This window comes from Phoenix dactylifera, chromosome 9 (genome assembly GCF_051530095.1).
Source record: "Phoenix dactylifera cultivar Ajwa chromosome 9, Ajwa_hap1_PhDact_Kaust_v1.1, whole genome shotgun sequence".
Lineage (NCBI taxonomy): Eukaryota > Viridiplantae > Streptophyta > Magnoliopsida > Arecales > Arecaceae > Phoenix > Phoenix dactylifera.
The window spans coordinates 20086768-20113055 of NC_143198.1; the positions used below are offsets into that span (position 1 = coordinate 20086768).

At 42.1% G+C, this 26288-nt stretch overlaps 1 protein-coding gene across 8 annotated transcripts; it reads right to left on the bottom strand.

The window, feature by feature from the left end:
• On the bottom strand, positions 1–25591 carry LPXK (tetraacyldisaccharide 4'-kinase family protein). Of its 8 annotated transcripts, none has more exons than XM_008810206.5 (9): positions 25362–25591; positions 25168–25291; positions 23834–24064; positions 19872–20021; positions 17647–17856; positions 7346–7405; positions 1384–1464; positions 947–1239; positions 1–789 (listed from the first exon to the last, which is right to left on the bottom strand). In XM_008810206.5, the coding sequence occupies exons 1-8, from the start codon at positions 25538–25540 to the stop codon at positions 1084–1086; spliced, it is 1191 nt and encodes a 396-aa protein (XP_008808428.2). In that variant the 5' UTR covers positions 25541–25591; the 3' UTR covers positions 1–789; positions 947–1083. The 8 variants fall into 8 exon arrangements, with proteins under 8 accessions (XP_008808428.2, XP_008808427.2, XP_008808430.2 ...); XM_008810205.5 differs by having other exon boundaries at positions 529–789; positions 19866–20021; positions 25362–25589; XM_008810208.5 differs by lacking the exon at positions 7346–7405 and having other exon boundaries at positions 529–789; positions 25362–25589.
• Between the last annotated feature and the right edge of the window lie 697 nt (positions 25592–26288).

The following is a 26288-nucleotide window of genomic DNA, read 5'->3' on the forward strand; positions in this document are numbered from 1 at the left end:
TGCATGAATTATGTAATATATATCCATAAGTCTCTAATATCATAACAGGAAAGCTTACACACATCTGACAAGAGAGGCTACAAATGTCTTCTACTAAATGCCTCCACTCTTCACGCATCTATAAAAATTCACACTCTACTTCAGTCCTTACTCCAAAAGAAAGAGCAACAAAAGAAGCACCATTCAAAAGCAGAAATATATGCTGAGTCACATAACTAACAGAAAAGATCTCTAGCCGTTGGCGAATTGCAGTCATCACCTCCTCATCCACTCATATGCATACACATGCCTGACACTAACTGGTAATAATTCATTAGTCGAGTACTATAAGTATGCATGAAGCCATGTTTTCTTTTTGCATTGTTCTTCTAAAACCTCTATAGGCTCTCCCTCCCCTTCCTGAATATAACTTGTCAACAAAAACAGGTCATTAGGGGTTACAGAGTTATTCATGGAAAGGAACTAACAATGCCAAGTTATTATATTATAAGCAGTGAGAATAGTATTCCATTGTATCAAATGGTTATCTTTTATTGAGAAAAATAAAAGCATTATTATATTATATGCAAAACTATGTTCTGAGTATTACACCAGCTTAGCTTTGTCTCTTTCCTTTTATATTATGCGATATTCATTTCTTCATAATTTTTAGATTGCCTTCTCTAATATCACGCTATACATATTGGGTCAGTCGTCACCTCCAAATTTAAGTACTAAATACAGCCCTGGGAGCCCCATCTCACCAAGCACTGGTTAGAAGCCGAAACATCGATGCTGAAAGAAACTCACCTGCATTTAAAAAAAAGGATATCCATAAAACATTAGAGACCTCGTACCCGAGTACCAAAGAAAGATAATGCAGGTGTTTTAAACAATTTGTATCGAGTGGAAAAATGGAAAAATAGTTGGCAAATTGAACAAGCATATGAAAGCCAAATAGTCTCACTGCTTTTCAAGTGCAGTCACCAAAGCCAAAAAAAATCCTTCAAAATCTTCGCGCGTGACAATGGTTTTTTGAGCTCAACCATGCAGCAGTCAGAACAAAAATTGTAATACAGTCATGCCTCCTCTCCACATCTACTTCTATTCTTGGAGAGAATTAATAAGGTGCTTCTTAAGATTCATTTTGAAATTCTCCTCTGTCCGTGCACTGAGCGGCATGATTTGGAGAGAAGAACATAGGACCAAAACCTTTAGACAGTACAGCCGTTTAAGGATAACTGGGTCGCGATCATAATCCTGCACAGGAGAGAACAGAAAGAAACTCTCAGCTCCAGAAACTAGACATGGAAAATCCATCACTGTTTTGCCCATCTGCTTCAAAATATCGTGGAGGCCCTCATGAATGATTCTAAGATGAAACCTTAATCAAGTTTTGCATACCTTCTCTGTCACAACCATAATTGCTTCATCATTAAATTCATACTTGAGTTTTCGAAGCCTCTCTGTGATCATATCAATGTCCTAGATTGATGGAATCCAATCAACTCACAAGGACCAGAATAGTTATCAAATATAAGCAGTAGAATATAGCACAATGATATTTCATCGCTTTCATATGTAAAAGTTTATGGACAAAATATTATAATGGTGAATCTTCAGCATTAGAAATTGATGTTTCCACTCCAAGGATTATATATTAAAATTCTCTTCCAAAAATTATCTAATTGAAAATTCTTTTAGTAGATAACTTAAAATCCGATGAAACATGGTAATTTATTATAGATTTTCATCAACTTGGCAATCCAAGATGACGACGACTTTCACAAACTCCTTTTCTACATAACAAGAAAGAAGAGAATTATAATGCATTACATGAGTCACTTGTATCCTTCTAGAAATATACTTAGATTACTTTTCTTCCATAACTAAGATAACAATATTCAGAAAAATAATGATTTAGTAAAGTACAGCATGATATATTACAACTACCACTATACTAGTATATTACCCAGCATTAACCGCACGCATCATTTTTTTCATTTCTGGACTGTGTTGCATCAATGTTTCAAAACCTTGAAACTATAAGCATTTTACTCCACGTAATTGAGATCTGTACCTCATGTGTTAATGCATCAGAGATGTACATCATTACAAAACCTTAAACTAAAGTTTTTAGTCATGTATACTCTAATAACTGGAAAACCAAGATATATTCCTTAGTGGTCACACCACTCTACTTAGCAACCAAAGGTTCTGGGTTCAATTCTTGGGTGGTGCATCTCAAAAAAATTGGACCTGATAATTATAGTGCAGGTAGTTCTCCCTGCCTTTCCCTTACATCCTACACAAGCAGATAGCTCTCCACAATATCGCATTTATAAAACATTACAAAAATCCGACTACAAACAGCAGACTATAAAGGAAAATCCATAAAGCTGATTTCCAAAACCTGTTTCACTTACAAATGCAGGCACCCTGGATCAAATTTCAGACCTGTGTTCGTTGTCTTTTTTTTTTGATGGAATCAGACCTTTCTTTTCATAGTCACAGAATAAGATTATGAAAAGTTATGGAAAACCTAATCAAATATTTATTTACTCTATTTATGCCAATTTTTTGATAGTACTGCTACATTATTCTCATAGGCAAGGCCAAGCATGCGACTCAACCAGGGGCGAGCTGGACCCACTGTCATGATACCAAGCCAATGACAATGCTTTGAAGCTTTGAAGGTTCAATCCATGTCTTTTACTGCTTAGACCAAGTACACGCTGAACCAGCGTGGAGTTGCTGGGCCACGCTGCTTATTACAAACCTCAATTAGAGCCCAAAAGATTATCTAAAACCTGCGGCCTCTTCAACCAACCTTTCATAGGCACAGATAGGATCTGGTAAGGATTGCTCAGATCCTAAACTAGAATGAGCCACCTAGTGAGGGCCAAAGCCCATAATTTGTCCTTGCCTAACTTGCTTAATTTTTTTACGTTAAAACATGCCCCATGAAGGTCTAATTGTGCCACAGTTAAGCAGTGTTGTTTTATTATCATAAAATAGAAGTTGTCTCATATTACCTCTCACAGACCCAATTCTTTTTTACTCAATGGAAGTGCACGCACATTAGTAAGTACGGTTACTTCAAATTGTAAATACCAGTCAAATTTTAGCATCAATTCAGGACAGCACAATAAACTGATGGAGATAAGATTATTTAGTTTATGTTTATATCATAAGATGACCAATTTTATTTCAAGACCAATCATTCTAAGTATGATTACACTATCAATTCTGACGACTTAAAAACACAAATCTGAAATTATATTAACTATCATAAAACATGTAACTATTATAGAACATAGTATAAGCTAAGCAGAAGCAGTAGTTTAGATGCACACAGCCAGCAAGATCAGATGAGTGTATGCTGAAATATATGAATCACATTATAGTCCCTTTAGATTTTCCTATGAAAAGAAACAAAAAATTTACAATTTTTTGCATTCAATTGCATGTCCAATAAAGCATGGTTTTAACATCAAAATTCAGAGAACAAATGCATAAAGTTAGCAGCAATCAGATACAAGTCTTCTCAAAGGCGTAAAAACTCCCGGGCAAAACCCTATTGGTCAAAACCCTCCTTTCATTTAAGGAAGTGTTGGGTTTGAATCTCAGGTATTGCATCTGCCGATGTTCACACATCTGGGTAGTTTATGTTGGGTAGGTCTTCCCTCCCCGTCTCTTAGAAAAAAAGGAAAACTTAAGGGATGTTTGGTGTGCTTTTGTTTTATGTTTTTGATTTCAAAAATCCAAGAAGAAAATTGCACTAGATTCAACAAATAAGTATGACGAAACCCTTTTCTTTTAAATTGTTCATAGAACCTTTAGAGCTTTTGGCAGAAATTTGATTTATTGCTTCAAAAAATGAAAATAAAAGAAAGGAATGGCAAAACTCTGTGCAAATGCTACACATCAATCTCCATGTTATATTCCACTTATTTGTAGGGAAACAAAAACACAAAAATAACAACATACCAAACAGGCCCTAAAACATTGCATTACTTTCAGAAATTGCATTAAATAGCTTATATATGATTGTCTACATAAAATGTATGAATGTATAACATGTACAATGCAGTTTTCCTCGATAATATAACAGAAATGCTAGTGTCTCGTTTGCATATTTAACTTCCCCATAATTCTCTTTTTCCTTCTATTCTCTTACATTTCTCTATTTCTTTCTCATTAAATTTGTTAAAAAGGTCATGTCATGGTCTTTCAACACCAAACTTTGTAAATATGGAATAAACAGATCTGAAAGATCCAAGACTAAAAGTTGAACAATATTGTGGTCTTAGGCTGGAAAACTGGTTCCTCTCATGAGATTATCCTATACCAGTACATATGAGAAAAAGTCTATTGGTCAGGCTACTTCTGGTATGAACTTGCAATAGGCAATCCCTAGAATAAAGATTGACGGCTACCGTTGCTTCAAGGATGATTAAGGAAGTCATAAGCTCATTGCCACCACTCTCATTGGGTTCAAGCACCTACTAGGCATAGTCATCAAGGTCAAGCTCCTCGATTTCAAAGTCATCTAGATCATGGTTTTAGTTTGCCGTTACCCTCTATTAAGGCCCATCAATCTCCATAACTCAAGCGACAAGGCCTAACTGCTAAATCAAAAGATACCTGAGCATTAGAGATACAACAGATTTGGATCTCAACCAGGTGTATATGCAACAAATTATAAGAATCTCTTACATTTTGCCCCTATATTATGATTTGTTTTACATATAAAGGCCCCTTTTCCAAATTTACAAATCAAATCAGATAATTGCATATATTTTGTAGATAAAACCTTCTATTAAGGTTTCGTTACAGAATTTTACCATGACTCAAGGTTAAAGAAACTAGGGTTACAAAATAACCTTATTACCCCTGGGTTAATAGTTAGGTTGAAACCACTCACTTTTCTCCTTGGTTTCCTTGCTTCTTCCATCCCACTCTCACCCTCCACCGTCATCAGCGACCAATGGAACCCTCCCTCACTAATCTTCCTATCAGTGGGATCCACACCCTTGTACTGTTTGATCATCAAGTTCTCCAACCCAAACAAATCCTAGCTCAAATCGCTCATCGGATCCTCCTCATCCAATACTCTAAGCAATTCCTCCACCCTCCTCACCACTGCCCCCCTTGGTTTTCCACCTCCCCCATCCTCTGCTCTCTCCCAGCACTCCCTCACCAACAACCCCTCCACCTTTCCCTCCTCATTCTGGATCTACTTCCACAAGATGGAAACCATGGAGAACAGCAAAGCCACCACCACCACCGACAGTAGCCCCCAGCCCCATGCCCACTCTGACGACGATAAGGACGACCACAGCCACGGCACATTGGCAAAGAAGGTGGCAGCAACACCTGCAACCTCCACTGCAACCTCATGGCCAACAGCAACGACAAGGGGCAAGATCAATAGCAGGCCAGGGTTGATGATCTTGAAAGTAGTGCATCAAGATCGCCACTGAATCTAGGGTCAAGGAAAGGGCCTCCACTCTAAGCTACGGTAGTGGCATGGATCCTAGCCACGCCACACAATGCTTTAAGTTGTTTGACAATGGAGGACATGAGGCAGCTAGAAGAGCAAGAGGGAGAGGAGGGGGTCATTGAATGCTGTTAGGGAGATGGTCTCTGCACATATGCTAGGGGATGGGTTCATAAGGATAGAGTAGATGAACATGGAGATATCATTGTACATGAACTTGTCCCCACATAACTGGCAATTGTCACCAACGATCGTGCCCACAAGGTGGAATCACATTGACCTCTTGCACCCTCCCATGCTGCCGTCAGTATATGCAGCCCCTCGACATTGCGTCTTGCTGAGGCATGACCGCAAGTGCACTACTGCTAATGAGCATATGGACTGACAGTGGTGGCATTGCCGTTAAGTGATGAAGAGCATGTTTGAGGAAGCCTTGGCAATGTTGGAGCTTGACCTTTCCTCAAGTCCCAGAGCTAGCCTTCTATGGCGAGATGATGGGAAAGGGTGATGAGGTCATGTGAGCCACTTAAACACTAGCATAGAGAGCAATTTTGTTATAAACATCCACCCTAACACCACTAACAAATTATCCTCTATTAGCAGACATTCAACACATGATTTTTATGCAAAAAAATATGCCATTATCTGGTTCAATTTATAACCAGATATAAGTCTTTGTATTTAAAAATACAAATATATAGTGCAATCTGCTAAAAATCCAAAATCACTAATTTAAATCATTATTTGCATCACAACTGTCATTGGGGTTTATGCAAAGTTCTAATTATCCTTGGATCCAAGATTCACTGAACCTATACCAAGGTCGTACCGGCTGGCGACACGTTTGGTACGATATCGATAAATAGCGTACCGAGCCAAGGTGTAACAAAGACAAAAGATCAGAAGAAAAGGGGAGAGAGGGAGAAACCCTAACCCTAACACTGGAAGGAGAGGAGAACTAGAGAGAGAGAAGACAAAGGGGAGAAAGATGAACAAGAAAAGGGGGAAGAGGGAGGGGGGAGAGAGAGGCATACCAAGGGAGAGGCATCAACATTGGCGTCAATCTAAAGCAACAGCATCGACGTCAATCAAAGGCCCAAGAACCATGGCGGATTGAGGGACAGGGAGATAGCATCGATCAAGGAGAAGACCGTCTGAGCCGTTGATCAAAGGAGATGGCATCGGCTCAGCATCAATCAACATTGATCGCCACGAGAGAGATCACCGAGGGAGAGAGAGATCATCAAGAGAGAGATCGTGGATAGAGGATCAAGAAAAAGGGGGAGCTGGAGAAAAGCTTCAAACGAAAGAAAGATCACTAGTTTTATATATAAGAAAATAAATCGGATCAAGTCAAACCAGGTACTGACGGGACCGTTCAGTATGCCCCAAACTGTCCAATTCGACACGATTCGACAATCATTGCTTTGATCTCTTACCATGACTACAATTACTAATTTGCTTTAATTTGACAATGCAAAGACTATAACATAAGATAAATGTATACCTTAAAACCTATATATATATTAGTGCAAAACTTTACCAAAAGAAATGAAAAAGAAAATGAAATAGATCAAACAAATACTAGATAAAAGAAAATAATGTTTCCTTCAACACCAACACAAAGTTTCTACCCATAGTATTTAATCACCGTGCTATATAAATTTGTTTTTTTTTTTTAGATGTGCACCATTGAGAGTTGATGTACACTGTAGATCCACAGTGTTGCATAGACATGCATAGATTGCAATAAACTAATGAAAGAGAAGTCTCATTACAAGATCAATTTTCTTTGGAAACTACTTCAGGGGGAAAAATCCTTATATTTGTGGGACAAAAACACCAAGAAGGGGAGATACTCACATCAGCTTGAATTAAATGATGATCACTGAAGTCTAACCTATCAACATGCAATGGCCCAATCTGCAGAAATTAAAATTGATAATGAAAATTTAAAGCAACTAGCTCCACTTTAAGTTGGTAGATATTGTAAGTAGTACACAGCTCAAAAGATAGATAATTACCCAAAGGTTAAACAACTAAGTAGAACTAAACAATAGAATGCTGGTAAATTAGAAACAAGAAATAATGCATTCATCAGTTAAACCACAACATTACGCTAAACCAAAAACTTATTGTAGCCAAACATAATCAATTATTCATCTTTATAGCTAAAATTTTAAAAAGGCTTTAAAATGATAGACAAGATTTATGACATGCATCCAAAATTAAGAATGAAGGTATGGCAAGAAATACTGAATGCTGTGAAATCTAGTCAGTAACAACCATGTCAGCTACTGAATCTCTAAAATATCATAGCTTGCATTAGTAACAAATATGCTTAGCACTATGTTAAAAGGATATATCTGAACAAGACACCTGCCTAGAGAAGTGAAAAATTTTGGATGAATACAAGAAAAGGATGCTGATACCCTCACTGAAATTTGTTTATTCACCAGATATTGAATAACTTTTGACTTACTGCACTAAATTACTTAGCAAATTTGATATCAGTCTAGATTCGGCATGTTATTCCTATGAAAGGTTGGCTGATGTCAAGCCTGAGCTTCAACACCACGGGCTAAGCATGAGATTTTCTTACCAATGCTATGCACGAGCAGATCTGCATACAGGTGTTGGGAAATGGATAGATCAAATTTTTGTTCAAATATATGTATACACACATACACACATATACATAGATACATACATACATATGTGCATATATATGTACATATACATATACATATATATTACATACTGTTGGGGGAAAATAAATCGCCCTAAAGCACGTGAGCACATCGCCAGCACGTGATCAAAGACGTCCGACCTGGCGCCCGACCTGGAGGCGCCCGATCTAGAGGCGCCTGACCTGGAGGCGTCCGACCTGGCGCCCGATCTGAAGGCTCTCGACTTGGCGCCCGACCAAATGTTCGACTCCGAGATGCCCGACCCGGGCACCCGACCTCAGCGTCCTCGACCTTGGGAGCCCGACCTTGCTACCCACCTGCAGCGGTCACATCCCTCTGCAGCTCGGCCGAGGACCATGCTCTGCCAACGCTGTCAACAGTTAATGCGCATGGCCTCTGCAGACCTCCGGCTCACTCAACAGTTAATGCGCATGGCCTCTGCAGACCTCCGGCTCACTCAACAATTAATGCACATGACCTCTGCAGACCTCCGGCTCACTCAACAATTAATGCGCATGATCTCTGCAGACCTCCGGCTCACTCAACAATTAATGTGCATGCTATCTACGGATCTCAAGCCCTTCACGGCAACAGCGGACCTGCTCGGCTACGTCCGATCAGCCACGACGACTTACTGGCTCCGGCCTGATCTCCTACGGCAATGCAATAATTCACACAATCGTGCATTAATTCGGACGACATGCTCAATTATGACGGTAACCCGCTCGCTCCGTCACATCGCAGGTACACCTATATCCCTCTATAAAAGAAAAACCCCTCCTCCTTAGGGGGTTGGACTCTGAAACTCAGGAGACATATTTTCTCCCTCCTACACATTAGCCCCCTCTGACTTAAGCATCGGAGGGCCGGCGCCGGAAACCCCGGCCACCGACTTTTTGCAGGTCCCCCGGAGGACGCCGCCCGCCGACGGACCGCCACCCGCCAACTCTCACCGGAGCTCCTCCTTCTCAGCCGAGCGGTCACCCTCGGGTCCAAATTCCAGCAACAGCTGGCGCTAGAAGGAGGGCACCGAGTTGTGGCCATGAAGTTGAGAAGTAAAGGAGCCTCTAATGCCTCTCGGCGTCTCCCACCAAGTCTTGGACACTCTGTCCAGAACTCGCCATCTCCGGCTGATCCAGTTCCCCAAGTCCAGCCGGAACAGTTCAACATCCTGGTGCAGCAGGTCCAAGCCTTGGCCGCAGCCGTCCAAGGCCTGCAGCGCGAGGGAGCTCCACCTGTGCCGCCTCCGCAGGCCCAGATTCAGCCAGTGCTTCCCCCGAACGGGCCAGTGCCTCAGGGCCAAAACCTCCACGGCTCCTCGAGGGCCAACAACGAAGAACGATGCTGTCGCCAAGACTCAGCCCGGGCGTCTTCCCGGAGAGAATTGCCAGGAAGGAGCATAGACAGAAGGCCACAGCTTTCGGAAGCTGAGTCATCCCCGGACCGTCACGAGCCGGAGCAGACTACTGTGGCAATCCTCCAGGCTGGGGAGCTCGATAGGAAGGTCGAGAATCTGGAGCGCCAGATTGAGGTGCTTCATAGCAGGAAGGCAAGGCGCGAGGGTGACTTTGAGTTTACCACCAAGTCCCCCTTCTCCCGCCAGATCGAGGACGAGCCGGTCCCACCGAGGTTCAAAATTCCCCAAGTGGAGCCCTACAATGGAACTACCGACCCCCTCGATCATTTGGAAAGTTACCGAGCCCTCATGGCGTTGCAAGGGTCCTCGGAGGCTGTGCTCTGCAAAGCCTTCCCAGCTACCCTTTGGGGAACCGCTCGCCTTTGGTTCTCTAGATTGAAGCCGAGCTCGGTATCCCCTTTCGAGCAGCTCGGCAGGCAGTTCGCCACCAACTTCGCTGCCAGCCGACGCCAGCGGCGAACATCGGATTCCCTTCTGGACGTCAAGCAGAAGGAAGGGGAATCCCTTAGAGAATACCTCGACCGCTTTACCGCTGCAACCTGGGAGGTCCGCGAGCTCGACCAGTCAATAGCCATGTTGGCACTAAAGACTGGGGCTCACTCCTACAGATTCCTCTTCTCCATCGAGAAGAGTTTCCCCGCCGACTTCACCGAAATGCTGGCCCGAGCTCGAAAGTATGTGAAGGCCGAGGAGGCTATCGCCTCCACGCGGGGCGCGACCAAGCAGGCCTCAAAGAAGCAAAAGAAGCGCCGTGAAGAGCGCGGCCGCCCGAGAAGCCAATCTTCCCGCCGAGATAAGAACCTGCCTCGGCTGAGGAGCCCGCCTCGACAGCAGGGACGGCTTCGACCCAAGTCTCCGCCTCGATCAAGATCCCCGCCGCGGCCTCGAATGCACTTGGGGAGCTACGAGAACTACACTCCCATCAACGCACCCCGGGTCGAGATCCTAATGGAGATAGAAAGTCGGAACTTCTTCCGACCTCCGCCCCTAATGCGGGATGTAGGAGCCCCGCATAACCCTAGGAAGTACTATCGCTTCCACCGGGACCACGACCACGACACGGAGGATTGTTTCCAGCTCCAAGATGAGATCGAGGCGCTTATCCGCCGCGGGGTATTCAACCGGTTCGTGCGGAGCCGACGTGAGGAAAGGAGGCCAGTGGAAAATGCCGCGCGGCCCGAAAATCCAAATGACAATGGGCCTATCGCCGGCACCATCAACGCCATTGGAGGAAGCTCGGTTGAAGAACCAATCGAGAAAAGGACCCCTCCGAAGCGCCCGCGCACCTCCGAAGCTATCTCATTCTCGGACGAGGACATGGAAGGAGTTGAGACTCCTCATAATGACGCTATGGTCATCTCCATGATTGTAAATAAGTTTGATGTAAAGCGTGTCTTAGTTGATAATGGAAGCTCGGCAAATGTTTTGTACTACCATGCCTACCAAAAAATGGGGTTGACAGAAAGCCAGCTTCGGAGAATGAACGCTCCGCTAGTCGGATTTACTGGGGACTCGGTCCCGGTTGAGGGCGAGGTCAGTTTTCTTGTCACAGTTGGGCTTGCCCCCCAAGAAAGCACTGTGAGGACGGACTTCCTTGTAATCCGCCTGCCTTCGGCCTACAATGCCATTCTTGGACGACCAGGACTTAACGCCTTCCGAGCTATGGTCTCGACTTATCACCTGCTCGTGCGGTTCCCCACCGACTGAGGAATAGGCGAAGTTCGTGGGGACCAGTTAATAGCTAAGCAGTGCTACATAGCAACCCACAAAGCAAGGCAACCGGCTAAAGCACCAAGCCAAGAGGAGCAAAGAGCCGAAGCGCCAATTCAAGTATCAGACCAGGCGCTACCCATCGAAACCTTGGAGGTGCGAGACAACCCCTGGAAAGAACGAGTAGAGCCTGGTGAGCTTCTTACCCAGATTCCTTTACAAGAAAATTGTCTAGAGCTAACCGTGCAGGTCGGCTCCAGCCTGAGCTCCTTTGAAAGGGACCGCCTGATCGGGTTCCTTCGGTCCAACATGGACGTCTTCGCCTGGTCGCCCGCCGACATGCCGGAAATCGACCCTGAGGTCATGGTTCACCGACTCCAGGTGAAGCCGACCTGTAGGCCCGTGCGGCAGAAGAAACGGAGCTCCGCCCCGAAACGACAACGAGCAGCGGCCGAGAAAGTGGACAAACTCCTGGAGGCCGGCTTCATCCGGGAGGTCCCCTATCCAGATTGGCTCGCTAACGTGGTACTCGTGAAGAAATCCAATGGGAAGCGGCGCATGTGCGTGAACTACACCGACTTGAACAAAGCCTGCCCAAAGGACAGTTTTCCACTTTCCAGCATCGACCAGCTTGTCGACTCCACCTCGGGACACCAGTTGCTGACCTTCATGGACGCCTTCTCGAGATATAATCAAATCCGAATGGCGCCAGAAGACGAGGAAAAGACGGCTTTCATCACCGACAAGGGCCTCTATTGCTATAAAGTGATGTCGTTCGGGTTGAATAATGCCGGAGCAACATATCAAAGATTGGTCAGCCAAATCTTCAAAAATTAAATAGACCGAAACATGGAGGTCTATGTGGACGACATGCTGGTAAAGAGCCGAATGGCTGAGGACCATGTGGCTGACCTCAATGAGACATCCTCCACACTTAGAAAGTATCGGATGAAGCTCAACCCTGCTAAGTGCACATTCGGAGTTACCTCGGGCAAATTTCTTGGCTTCGTAGTCACCCAACGTGGAATCGAAGCAAATCCCGAGAAGATCCGAGCACTGCGAGAGATGGTGCCACCGAAGACGGTCAAGGAGGTACAGCGGCTCACAGGCCGGGTCGCAGCTTTGGAAAAATTTGTCTCCAGGTCGACCGAGCGGTGCCTCCCATTCTTCAAAATCCTCAAGCGACCGAAAGACTTCTTATGGTCAGAGGAATGCCAGCAAGCTTTTGAAGAGCTTAGGCGCCTTCTTGCTTCTTCGCCGCTACTCACCAAACCCCAGCAGGATGAGCTCCTCTACTTGTACCTAGCCGTCTCCCCGGTTGCGGTAAGCTCGGTCCTGGTCCGAGAAGAGAACAAGCTCCAAAGACCAGTGTACTACGCCAGCCGGGTCCTGAGGGATGCTGAGACAAGATATTCCAAACTGGAAAAAACAATTTTTGCCCTGATCATCTCGGCTCGAAGGCTCTGACCCTACTTCCAGGCCCACACTGTGGCCATACTGACCTACCAGCCTATGAAGCAAATTCTGCAGCGGTCGGATCGCGCCGGGAGGATCGCGAAGTGGGCAGTGGAGCTCGGGGAGTTCAACCTCGAATACCGTCCGAGGCCAGCGATCAAAGCCCAAGCGCTCGCCGATTTCATCGTGGAGTGCACTTTGCCGAACGACCCCGAGCACCCACTCATGCCAATGAGGGAGGCCCCGAGGCAGCCATGGATCCTATATGCGGACGGCTCCTCAACCTCGGGGGGTAGTGGAGCAGGTCTTATCCTTACAAGCCCGGAAGGGGTAGTTGCGGAGCAGGCCCTACACCTTGAGTTTCCAGCCTCGAACAACGAGGCAGAGTACGAAGCGCTCATCGCCGGGCTCAAGTTGGCGAAAGAGCTGAAAGCCGAGGACCTAAAGGTCTTCAGTGACTCCCAACTGGTCGTGAGCCAGATCCTGGGGGACTTTGAAGCAAGAAAGCCGTCGATGCAGAGATATCTACAAAAGGTGCGAGACCTCACATCCACCCTGGGCTCCTTCAATATCCAGCATATCCTCAGAACAGAGAATCTAAGGCCAGACCAACTGTCGAAGCTGGCAACCTCCCGCATGAGCGAGCTTCCTAAGGCAACAATGCTCGAATATCTCCAAATGCCCAGCACGGAAGAGCCTGAGCCGACCCTCTGCATCGATACCGAGCCGAGCTGGATGGACGAGCTCATCAGCTATCTACAAAATGAATCCCTCCCCAATGATGAGCTCGAAGCTCGCCGAATCAGGCGTCTAGCCTTCCGATACATATTATATGAAGGCAAGCTCTACCGGAAATCCTTCACCTCTCCTCTCCTCGGATGCCTCCGCCCGTCAGAGGCGGACTATGCTATGCGAGAGGTCCATGAAGGGATATGCGGAAACTATCTGGAAGGCCGGGCACTGGCCCACAAAATCCTGCGCCAGGGGTACTATTGGCCCGCACTTCAAAAGGATGCAACGGACTTCGTCCGAAGGTGTGATCGGTGTCAGCGGAACGCCAACATCCAGCGCCGACCCTCGGCCCCGCTGACCTCGATCAGTGCCCCCTGGCCATTCGCCCAGTGGAGGATTGACATCCTGGGGCCATTTTCCCTAGCTACCGGGCAGAAAAAATTTTTGGTCGTCTCTATCGACTACTTCACCAAATGGGTCGAAGCCGAACCAGTGGCCCGGATCACCGAGCAGAAGATGCGGGACTTTGTTTGGAAGTCAATAATCTGTAGATTTGGACTCCCCCGCATCCTTATATCTGACAACGGCCGTCAGTTCGACAACACCCGTTTCAGAGAATTCTGCTCCGAGCTCGGCATTGATCACCGCTTCACCTCGATGGCCCATCCACAGACAAATAGGAAAACCGAGGTAACGAATCGCACCATTCTGCAGGAACTCAAGGCCAGGCTCGACTGATCCAAGGGGCAATGGGTCGAGGACCTCTACAATGTCCTCTGGGCCTACAAAACCACATTCCGACTTCCTACCGGCGAGACCCCTTTCAACTTGGCGTACGGAACGGAAGCTGTTATCCCCTGGAAGTTAGACTTCCCTCACCAAGAGTGGAACATTACGACGCGGCCTCCAACTCCTCCCAACTCAGGGGCAACCTGGACCTCGTCAAGGAGACAACGGAGGCAGCCCGAGTTCGCATGGTGAGATATCAACGAAAAACGGCACAGTACTACAACTCCAGAGTAAAAGCCAAGCTTTTCAAGGCAGGTGATCTCGTCCTCCGGAGAGCAGAAGCCACTCAGCCCACCAAGCAGGGAAAGCTCGCCCCGAACTGGGAAGGGCCATATCGGACTGCACGAGTCCAGCGGCCCGGAGCATACAAGTTGGAGTCTCTCGAGCGGACCCTCATCCCATGGAGCTGGAATTCCAAAAATCTTCGGATGTATTACCAATAGAGCCCTAAGGGGTCCTCGACGACGGGGAACACGATTCTCATCCCCTTCTCATGTTAATTCATCTACAGTTTTTCTTTAATTATTCCGTGCTCCTCCTAACATTGGGACATTTGTGATCCTCAGAAAGCCCGACCAAGCTCGGATGCCCGACCAAGTTCGGATGCACCGGCCAACTAATCCACAGCATCCACAACAAGATGTGTTGCCTGACGAGCAAGAGGCTGGCAACTTACTTTTCATACATTACAATGTGAGGTTGTGGCAGAAGTACTTGAATCAGGGCAAGGAGAATAAATAAGAAGACTTGTTGGCCGATGACTGTTCCTAATGATGATGATCCTATGGTCAGATGGTTTGCAGGTTAGCAAGCTTGAGATGAACCCATATTAGATGAGCCAAAAGATCCTCTACGACTAGACAAAACCATCTCGAAGGAGTTGGGCAGACAGGCAAAGAAGAATATTTTACCTACCTAAATAAGACCTAGACAGGAGTCAGAGGACAGTAATCAGCGATTCAATTGGCGAATGGTTGGGTCACAGTGTGGTGCACGGGACTCTAGTGACAATCAGAGTAGTACTCAAGGCAAGTCCAAGAGGAAGGTGCTAGTCATCAACCCAATTGAAGCAGCTGATGGCATAGTAGTCCAGGAAGGCACTAGCAAGATATAGGTGGATAGTCTAGAGATGGTGGTGGTTATTCTCGAAGCTTAGTCCATTCACCTACGAGGTAGAGTTCACGCACACCATGCAATATCAGGACTACGAGGCCTAAACAAAGACTAGACATAATAACGAGATTCCATCCTACAAAAGAAGAGGTTCCAGGGTCATGTAGCCTATGACACACAAAATCAGAGTTATCAAGATAGGTACACAGAGAAATTGGAGAGTTGGTTTAGAAGCTGTGTTCAGGGCGGAAGATCATATGTGTATTGGCATATTGGAAGCAAAAATTTGATAGGAGGTGAAAAGAGAGGAGCAATATCGAAATATCCAAGAGCTGCTACATCAAATATTGGAAATGGAGATTAATGATAGATCTACTAGTGTATCAAATAGCTATAGTGTGTAGCTAATCCCATCTTATACTGAAGGTGGAAATCCTACTACATCAGATAGTCAGAGTGGACAGTTAATCCATCCATGTATGAAACTTATGCATTTGTCCACTCATCATACTCGGGGGCTCCAATGTTGCATATTAACCCTCTTACATATATGGGTATAGCCAAGAGTTAGGGTACAGTACTACTTACTATCCTGAGCAGGGATGGCCGGTTTTCTATATACTACATGCATGCGCAACCGCAATATCAGAAAACATAGTCGGGTCACTATTAGACATTATTAAATTGGCAGCGATGGGGGCAATATCCAAGCTCATATAATATCCAAGACCAGGTCTACAAAGAAGATCCAAATGTCTACAAGGACTATAGACACTCTCCTTGGAATTATATTTATAAAGTAATTTATTATACATTTTCCTTTTACAATACCATACTCTACTTGTCATTTTTTAATTTTAAACATTTCTAGTTTATTGATCCATGTAGACAATCAATGTGGCATCTAGTATCACACATCCACTTAAAATGCAACTAAAACACTAAACAAAAAACACCCAATAGTATAACACTAGGAAAAAATTGAAAAAACAACAAAAATAAAAAAGTGGGACTTTTGGTGTCCCAGTATAGTACTAAGACAAAACCCCATCGTTTGTGTCCAGGATAACCGGTACCATATCGGTCTGACCCAAGGTTCGTCGTATCGGTACAAAACCCCATACGGGTACCATCATATTACAGTATCGATATGCAGTTCAGTACAATACAGCTTGGTGTACTAAGTGTTGATATAGTATGATACAATATACTAGTTCGGTACTGGTACCGTACGGTACATCCGGTATGGTATAGTACGTCCGTTACGGTACAATACCGACCAGTACAGCAAACCCTAGTCAGACCCAAATCCAGTACCAGCACCATTACCGATTTTTGAAACCTTGCTTCAAGTCTTAATTTTAACTTTTAAGTTGGACTTCTTACAATTAAAATAATAACTTAGAAGAAAACCACATTATAGGACTCCACTAAATCTAACCCAACTCAAAGGAAACCAAAGACTTCTTATATCTTTCTTCATCTCATTGCTTTTCTTCCGGACACACCTTGAACCCTTATATGCAGGTTAAGGGCAGGTTATAAGTTTAACCAAGCAAACACTCTCCAAAATTAAGGGGTTAAAGTTATTTGGTCAATGGCTCCAAAAGCCACTAAAACCTGGCTAACTTTTATTTCGTGAGGGAGAATGAAATAAACTTGACCACCAAATCTTCTCTTCTCCCTCTTTGCTTTTCACTTTTCCCATAATTTATCCCACTAATCACAGGAATGTCAACCAAAAAGAGGATAACTTTGACCGGAGATTAGCTGATTTGTGGATGGTCACCAATGGTCAATCTATCTAACCTCCAGTTAGCTATCCAATGTCCACATGCAGCCTAAGTTTCAACTTAAAACATCAATAAAAACCTAACATGGATTCCTTATAGCAGTTGACAACTTGCCATGCAAACAACATATCGAGGGAAACTGGAAAAATAGTGACTTCTATACACCACAATGACAAGATATGTTAGTGATAGAAAGCATCAATCTGCAACCATAAATAACAATGCTCCACCAAGTCGGATTAAACACAACAATTTGTTATGTTCCTTCTAGTTGTGGCAAATAATCTCCTTTCTCTTGAATTACAGCGATGTCATTGTTTGGTATTAACATGGCACAGATAGAACATCTATTTCCATTATCTTAGTAAGAGAGAAACTGAGAAACTGTCAATTTTTGTGATGTTAACAAAAGAAGGTTCAGAAGTACCAAGTAATTACAATGATGGCAACTATGAAGAAGAATACCTTACTAATTGCCTGTGCAAAGGCATCTGGGAAGCCAATTGCAGAAATACATAATACAACCATGTTTTGCACTGTGCTTAGCGGCAATCTAGAATGAGGATTTTTGACTTCAAAAAAATGTGATGGAGCCATTCTAGAGTGAAAAACTGGAAGAGTTGCATCAATGTTGTGAACTGTTGATTCAATCATTTTAAGCTGTTTATCAGGTACCTGTTAAGTGGTCAATGAAACAGAAAATAGTATTTTGTTACAATTCACAGTAAGTCTTTTCTTCAGTAGATAATGCAGAAAACTACAAACCACCTTAGAATGGGGAAGCCAAAGATGAATCAGAAGTAGTTGATTATAATATGCACAAATGAACCTAGACAAATATTACAGATAAATCTTTTAAGATATTTGTGTATAACTTGGAAATTAGCACTGCTATCAAAGTAAATAAAAAAGAATATGAAGGGAACAAATAACTTTCTGAATGAGATCAATCACCCTTAATCTGCATGATGGCTTTCTTTTTCATTAGTGATTGACAGATAATAACTATGAGAAAATTAATTAACAAATTAAGATCCAAACCTTGCAAAAACTTGGAGGAAGTAATAAGACAATGAACTAACAAAAAGATGAAACCATCATGCTCTATTTTATACATCTGAATCATTGATAATACTACTTTTCATAGTCAGGCAGCACAATTTGATAAAAGTGAAGAAACTTTGAAAGAAATTTTTAACATTTTGGTAGTCAAAAATTTTTGTGACATTTCTGTAGCTTTTTTCAAGAATTTTAATGGCTCCATGACTACCTATATGGTTTGGGTTTCTGGTGCTAGGGAAAACCAATCTATTCAACAGTTAACATGGTACAAATTCCCATTTTCTAGGACAGCTCACAAAAGTACACGCACATAAATTCAAATCCCTAATGATCCCTACTTCATGACTATCAAAGAGAAATGCTTCCTCTTTTTTCTCTTTTGTCAATTTTACCTTTAGTTGTTCTTTTTTTTTCCATTTTTATAGTGAGTGGGGGCTCATACAGACTGATTTTGTAAGATGCTTTCTCTATCTCTCTTCAAGAAAATTCCCAGAGAGAGAGAAAATGAGACATGTTTGAAGCATCTCTAAGAAAATAAAGTGTACCTGTAAACCCTCTTAGTATAAGAACCCTGATATGCTGCAACTAATCTGAGTCATTCACAAAGCAATATCAAAGATCACATGTGAATGCACATGAGTGATACTTGTATACATAAAGTCCAATTCTAGTCTTTGATCCCTGATGTGCTTGAGGGGTGGGTGCTTGACAATAAGTTAAACAATAGAATTAAGTTTCTTTGTTACATTACTTATGTATGGAACCCTAATATGACTCCATTTCACTCTGGAAATTATGTTCACTTAGAACTTTTTTAATATTACAATCTCAGGCTCACTCATTAGTCTCGTCAACTGACATCAAAACCAATGACAAAACTGTCCTACTGAACAATTCTATACTTCAATCATCTATTCAATTTTACCATATTTTGACCTCTTCGGCTAAAAGCTTTTTCATGAATTTCACAAATCAATATCTTCTGAACCATTCTCAATTTTGTAAGATGGCTGGACATAGTCCAAACAACTATCATAACAAACCTTCACATAATAATTTTCCTAATTCACAACAAAGTGCAAGCGTGAATTAATTTTTCTGTCCTACCTCACATAGTTGTTGCACTTTAATTAACACAGAAACCTCCCAAAGATGATATCAATGTTTATTTATCCTAGTCTAGATCTAACATCTATATGCTGCCACTAGACACACATCCTATTACTACTCGTCTCCTCCACTTTAAAAAGGATTCTAATCTAGCATCTTCTTCTCACCAAACTATCATCATAGCTAGAGATCATACGCCCCTTAAGCTCTGCTCAATAGAAAATGTGTTTTATTGACCCCTTGAAAATGAAATAAGCATGTCTATAAGATATTTTATCTCGCCAGATAGCATATGGAAAGATATATCTTGTTAAGAAAACTAGGATGGAAGGACAGCAAACAAAATTAAAAAACTTTCTTTCTTCAAGGTAAGTTGGATTTGGTGCAAATATTTCATGAACAAACCATTGTCAACAAAATCAATTGTCCCATGAACTCAAAAGGAACAATTAATCAGACATTCTAGAAATATAAGTACTCTATATTATTAGCAGAAAACAAAGACCACTTACACATACCAAATCTGCATGATGAATCACCACTATGTCTGCTCGAACAAGTGCACTTGGTGGCTCCCTTAATGGCCCACGGGGAAGCAAGCGGTTGTTCCCCCATGGCATCACACCATTTAGCATAACAATTTCCACATCATGCAACACACTCCAATGCTGCATTGCAAAGAGTATATCAGAAGAACACAGTTAACAATTACATTTTTTTTCAAATGAACAAAAATCCACGATGTAAGTCAAATATATGACTAAAGATGATCAAGTATAGATCAAGCATATCATCTAAATTAAAAAATCATTTCATATAGGACTCAAGTAGTAGGTTATTTTTTATTCATGAGAGTAAAATCTAACATCAATGTAAGTCTAATAGCTAAACAACACTGTGGGCATGGGAGAAAGATAAGCGTGTGATAGGAATAGAGAGAGAAGGATGAAGGCAAATAGCACTACTTAAGTGATGCATGATAGTGTTATATAGGGTAATCCTAACAACTAAAATACATGATAAGACCAGTTTTTCTTCCATAGGAATACCGGTATCATCTTGTAGCAAGTAAGGCAAGCTGGTGATGCTATGATGGACATTTACAGCAGGATATCAATAATGTACACCAATATAGAATTGCAGAGAGTAAGCTTGTGAACTAGATCCAATGATGAAAGAGAACATAGAGAGTTGATAGCAAAAAGAGGAAGGTAGATTCACTATGTTAGGTTAATCAAATTATAACTAATGCCCATCGTAAAGAACTGCAGAAAGAGGGTGACTAGATTACCCGATGTTAAATCAATTTAGAATGCAATTACATGTTTGAAATCAAGAGAACATAAGAACGGAATACTTCAAAATTGTAGTGGTAATTCAATGTGGCCAACTCCTGAGAAAACCTATTTTCTCCAAAAAGAATGAATGTCACATAGCCATGACCACAATAAATAAGTTTTGAGCCAACAAATTTGGGTTAGCAAAGAAAACATCAGATGCAATGCCCAAAAGTACCAGTTATATGCATTCATGGTTTGACTATATCACCCTATGATGTCCTACTTCTAAAAGTCCAGCAAAGCATTACTTTCAAATGAATTATCATCCAGAGAGAAAGTCAATCTTCCATTACTATTTTCCTTGTGATGGAATCCTAATATGGTACAACTCCTTAGATAAATCTCGCCACAAAAGCTAAAGCTGTGAAAGACTGAGAAGGGACAAAACATCTAACATTTTTGCAGCTTCATATCAAAAAGGAATGAAGATGTTGGCTTTATCGTGCTAACAAAGTGATAGTTTTGGTGGTTCCAGTGGTGGTGATACAAATTGGTGGCAAATAATAGCATCAAGGAGAAAGGTCTGAAGATGTTGAAGAGAACTAAGTCAAACATCTCTAGACAAAGGATCAAAATAGAAATGAGCATACTCATGGTGTCAGTGATCGCCGAACTGACCCAAACCGGATGGTTCGGCCCATATTGAACCAAACCAATGCCAAGTTGGAACAGTTCAGCACCCTATTTTTGTTCAATTATAACAACTCTCCTTCCCTACGATTCAATGATTCGAGAACCTTTGAGGCTCTCCTTTGTGAGAGAAACCAACAATCAAAACGAGCGAGAGAAAGAGAGAAAAGATATAAATAGAGTGGTTGAGACCCTAACCCTCGATAACAGTAATGGCGATTAATGCTTCCACCAAGCTACCGGCGGTCAATCCTCAGGTCTGGCATGCCTATGCCGGCCCCGTTGCTAAGCACCCTGCAGTTGGATCCCTCATTTGCTACTTCCCCAAGGCTACACCAAGAAAGCCTCCTCCCGCCCAATTTTCCCCCCATGTCTGCTACCAGTGTCAAGCGGCTCTCCTTCGTCTGCCAGTTAGATGTCGTAAAGCCCTCACCAATAAGCCTCCTCCCTCTCTCTCACCTCCCCTTCCTCTCTCCTTCCCTCTCCCTCTCTGTCCCTCCCTCTCTCTTTCTCTCTCTCCGTTTCCCTCTCCCCCTCTCCCTATTTAGGTACATCCCGAAACAACATGGTACGGATCCGCACCATACCAAATTGGCCGCCGGCTGGTATAAGCTCTAGCACCAATTCGGTAGACCTTACGTGGTGCAGATGGTAATTGAAGGACAAGTAACGATTGAAGTAATTGAAGTTACTTGTTAAGATGTTTCCATCGTTTGCAACAAAAAGCATAAATAGTCCTGTTATAGAGGACTCTTCAATTTATGGTTAAGAGAAGATTAGAAGAAAACATGCCTTTGATGAAGGTTATAGCTCTTGACTCTGGAAGAAAAACTGAATTATATGGACTTCAATATGAACAAATGAAGATTAAACCAAAATTAGTGAGATAGTTCTTATTTTTATCGTTATGCAGCAATAAAGATAGATAGAGAAAGGACAAAACATCTAACATGTTTGCAGCTTCATATCAAAGAGGAATGAAGATGTTGGTTGTGTTGTGCTACTAGAGTTGTAGTTTTGGTGGTTCCAGTGGTGGGATATAGATTGGTAGCAAATAACAGCATTCAAGAGAAAGGTATAAAGATGTTGAAGAGAACTGAGTTAGGCATCTCTAGACAAAGGATTGGAACAAAAATGAGCATATTCATTGTGTAGATGGTAACTGAAGGACAACTAATAGTTAAAGTAATTGTGGTTACTGGTTAAAATGTTTCTATCATTTGCATCAAAAAGCAAAAACAACCCTGTTAAGGACTCTTAGATTTATGGTTCCTGGTTAAGAGAAGGGGAGAGAAAAATGTCTTTGATAAAGGTCGTAGATTTCAACTTCGGAAAAAAATAAATTATACGGACTTAGATATGAACAAATGAAGGTTAAACCAAAATTAGTGAGACAAGTCTGTTGTTATGGTTATGCATGTTTCATAATTCATGCAGCAATAAAGATAGACAAAGAAGGGGCAGAACACCTAACATTTTGCAGGTTCATATCAAATAGGAATGATGATGTTGGTTGTGTTGTTCTGTTAGAATGGTAGTTTTGGTGCTTCTAGTGATGGTGATATAGATTGGTGGGAAATAATAGCATCAAGGAAAAAGGTTTGAAGATGCTGTAGAGAACTGAGTCACATATCTCTAGACAAAGGATCAAAACAAAAATGAGCATATCCATGGTGCATATGGTAGTTGAAGGACAACTAAATGTTGAAGTAATTGAGGTTACTAGTTAAGACGTTTCTATCATTTGCAACAAAAAGCAGAAACAACCCTGTTAAGGAGAGCTCTTAGATTTATGGTTCCTGGCCAAGAGAAGAGAGGAAAACATGTCTTTGATGAAGGTTGTAGCCTTTGACTTGGGAAAAATGACAAAAAAACTGAATTTTGTGGACTTAGATATGAACAAATGAAGGTTAAACCAAATTTAGTGAGACGGGTCTCATTGTTATGGATATGCGAGTTTAATAATTCATGCAGCAATAGAGATACTGCATCATATAACATGTTTTTATGCAGAAATTAGACAAGAAATGAGTTACCTCCGATGGAATTATTTGCACCACGATGCGGAAACTATTGCATGAATATGCATAAAAATTATAAAAATAAAGGTTATAATATACAGTTTCTGTAACTGTATGTGGAAACAAACATGATCAAGCAACTATGAAAAACATAAAAAAATACAAACAAGACGTGGAAACTATTGCATGAATATGCATAAAAATTATAAAAATGAAGGTTATAACCTATAGTTTCTGTAATTGTATGTGGAAATAAACATGATCAAGGAACTATGAAAAACAAAAAAAAATACAAACAAGACATCATGGTAGATGACTCAATCAAGACTTCAAGATAATATATTGATGATCTCGGATTGCTATTGTCAGTAAATAACAATCATAACTTATTTAATGAACGAATTAGAGACTTCATGACAATGTCCCATATAAGGACATTTTAGGTGAAATAAATAGAACAGAAAAGTAACTAGATGCAATTTTTGATACCTGCATTCCGTCATCCAGAATTACAACACCAACTTTTTCATCTTTGGCACCAGATTCAAATTTGTAAGGTGATAAAAGTTTCTCGGACAGTGTGTTGGACGAATCCACATAACCATGTCTCTCAAACATGGAAGCAGCAGTAGCAATCCTGTTTGCACCTACACCAATCCTTGCAGAGGTCTGCAAAAGGTGCCTATGGAGCATTTTTGCCTCGTCGCCACCTGAATAACCCTGCAATTGAGGTGGTGTGAGCACATACAATGAAAAAATCTAGGGAGGTTATGGCAAGGTGAGGTACTTGGACATTTGTCGAAGGATTAAGGAAGAGGAGGGCAAGACCTAAGATAACATGGATGGAAGTTTTGGCATAGAATATGGAAAATCTTGAAATAACATCAGGAACAGATAATCTGGACAAGGTTTGCTGTTTATGGTTAAAATTATCATGCATCCATTGTGTTAAGAACTAAGACAATCATTCGTCGTCGATAGTATTCCAGATTTTAAGATCTCAAAAAACCATCTCATGTATTCAAGGGTTTTAACTCGTCAACAAAAAGACAACTACCTTGCTCCCCATCTTTACAACCCACAAGAAAAAAAGGAACTTTTGAACGATAAACCAACAGATTGTTATTTCTTGTTTGTTCTATAGATCCGTTCCCAACAAGGTCCGCCGTATTGGTACCAGTCGGCATACCGGTGGCAGTTCGGACCGGTACGTACCGGTTCTATACCGGTCCCGTATCAGTACGGCAGTCGTACCGGCTGGTTTTTCAATGAAAAGCTTCCGGTACCGGATCCCACGCTGCTCCGGTACCAGTCCCAACCTGGACCGGTTCGTACCGGCCCATACCGGTATAGGCCGGTACGGCATATCCCGGCTCCTAATACTTACAACATGATTTAAGGCAGTGCGCAATAGCATAAATAATGAAGAACAACTTTACTCAAAAACAATGCAGATTGACAACATAAAGACAAGGTAAAAGAAGAGAAATTTCAAAAAGAAACATATCTATAAAAGGGGTACAAACGAAAGTTTTCTTTTTTTTTTTCTTTAAAATTTCACTACAAACCTGACATTGAGGAGTAAAACCAAGCATATGATTTTTTTTTCTTTTTTTTCCTTTTTTACCTGTCTTTTTCTCCCCTCCACAATTCCATTCTCTCTGTTGTTGATGATTTTGTCCAGGGGTGAGGGGGGAAGAGATGTTAGAAATTATTTACCCTCTCAATTTCTTTTAAAAAAAAGGTTTCTCTTCCACCAAACTTCCTCTCTAGTATTCCTCATAGCAAAAATCTTCCAAAAAACAAATTGGAATCTAACTCACTCTGGTAAGGATAAGAGGCCCAATTCCTGCTTCGTCCAAGAGACGCGCAATGAATTCCACCATCGGGGTCTTCCCATTTCCTCCCCACGTCAGATTGCCGACACTTATCACAGGCACTGGCAACCTGAAAACAAGAAGAAACAAGATAAATTTTTTAAGCAGAGAGAGAGACCAAGGGAGGGATTAGGGCTTGCCGGCGTTGGTGAAGGAGGCCGGAGAAGTAGAGGAGGCGGCGGAGGGAGAGGGAGAAGCGGTAGATGGAGGAGGCGAGGGAGAGGAGGGGAAGGAGGGAGCGGTGAAGCAGGGGGAGCTGCGAGAGACGGCTGTCGGGAGTGAAAGCTATTTGGGTCACCATACGCTTCAACCCCTCCATGGAAGTCGGCGGATAGGCGAAGCGGGAGAACGGCTAATTTCTCGCGCGTGCATTGCGCGTGCAAACATTGACGATTATATTTGAACTAATTTCGGCACCTTGGTGCCGATATTAATTCAAATTTCAGTCCACAGCATTTACAGGCAACCCCATTGTAGGGCATAAGTATCACATATACCGTTTTTCTAGTTTAGATGGAATATGTCAGGAAGGTTCTTAAATTGAACCCAGAATTACACAATTTTTTTTGGATAAAATACATAAAAGTTCGTGCATAATCTCCAGATATACAGTCGATCGAACCTAGTTTTTTTTTTAATAAAATAGGTCAACAAAGAAGTATCTATAGTTCTATAAATGGATATTTAATTATTTTTTTAGTTTTAAAATTATAAGTTTTATACGAAGGCAGATAAGAAAAGGTTATGTACATATCTCCAAATTTGCTTGCTTGATTATTATCATTTAGTCAACAGTTTTAGTTCCATTTTGCCAACTAGGTCAAACATACTACCTCACAAAAAGTTCATATCAATAAAGATTTTTCGATTATTGGCAATTTGCTGCATCCTTCGATTGAAAAATCCATACAAAATGAAATTACTTTCAAACCTTAGCACGTGCTTCTGAGTTCTGATTTGAATTATGGAATACAAAATTATATTAATTGCATAAACCCCGATATCTCTAATCCATATGACAAGCCACATATAAGTTGTACTTAAGTAGCAGTTTTCCGCAATAGCAT

Bases quoted from the DNA above. Each gene is read 5' to 3' on its own strand.
- LPXK (XM_008810205.5), bottom strand. From the start codon at position 25,540: ATGGAGGGGTTGAAGCGTATGGTGACCCAAATAGCTTTCACTCCCGAC. The intron at 17,857-19,865 runs GTAAGTGGTCTT...ACCACTTAACAG, and splicing joins ATCATGCAGATTTGGTATGT to GTACCTGATAAACAGCTTAA. The intron at 7,406-17,646 runs GTATTCTTCTTC...TAATTTCTGCAG, and splicing joins TTGCACAGGCAATTAGTAAG to ATTGGGCCATTGCATGTTGA.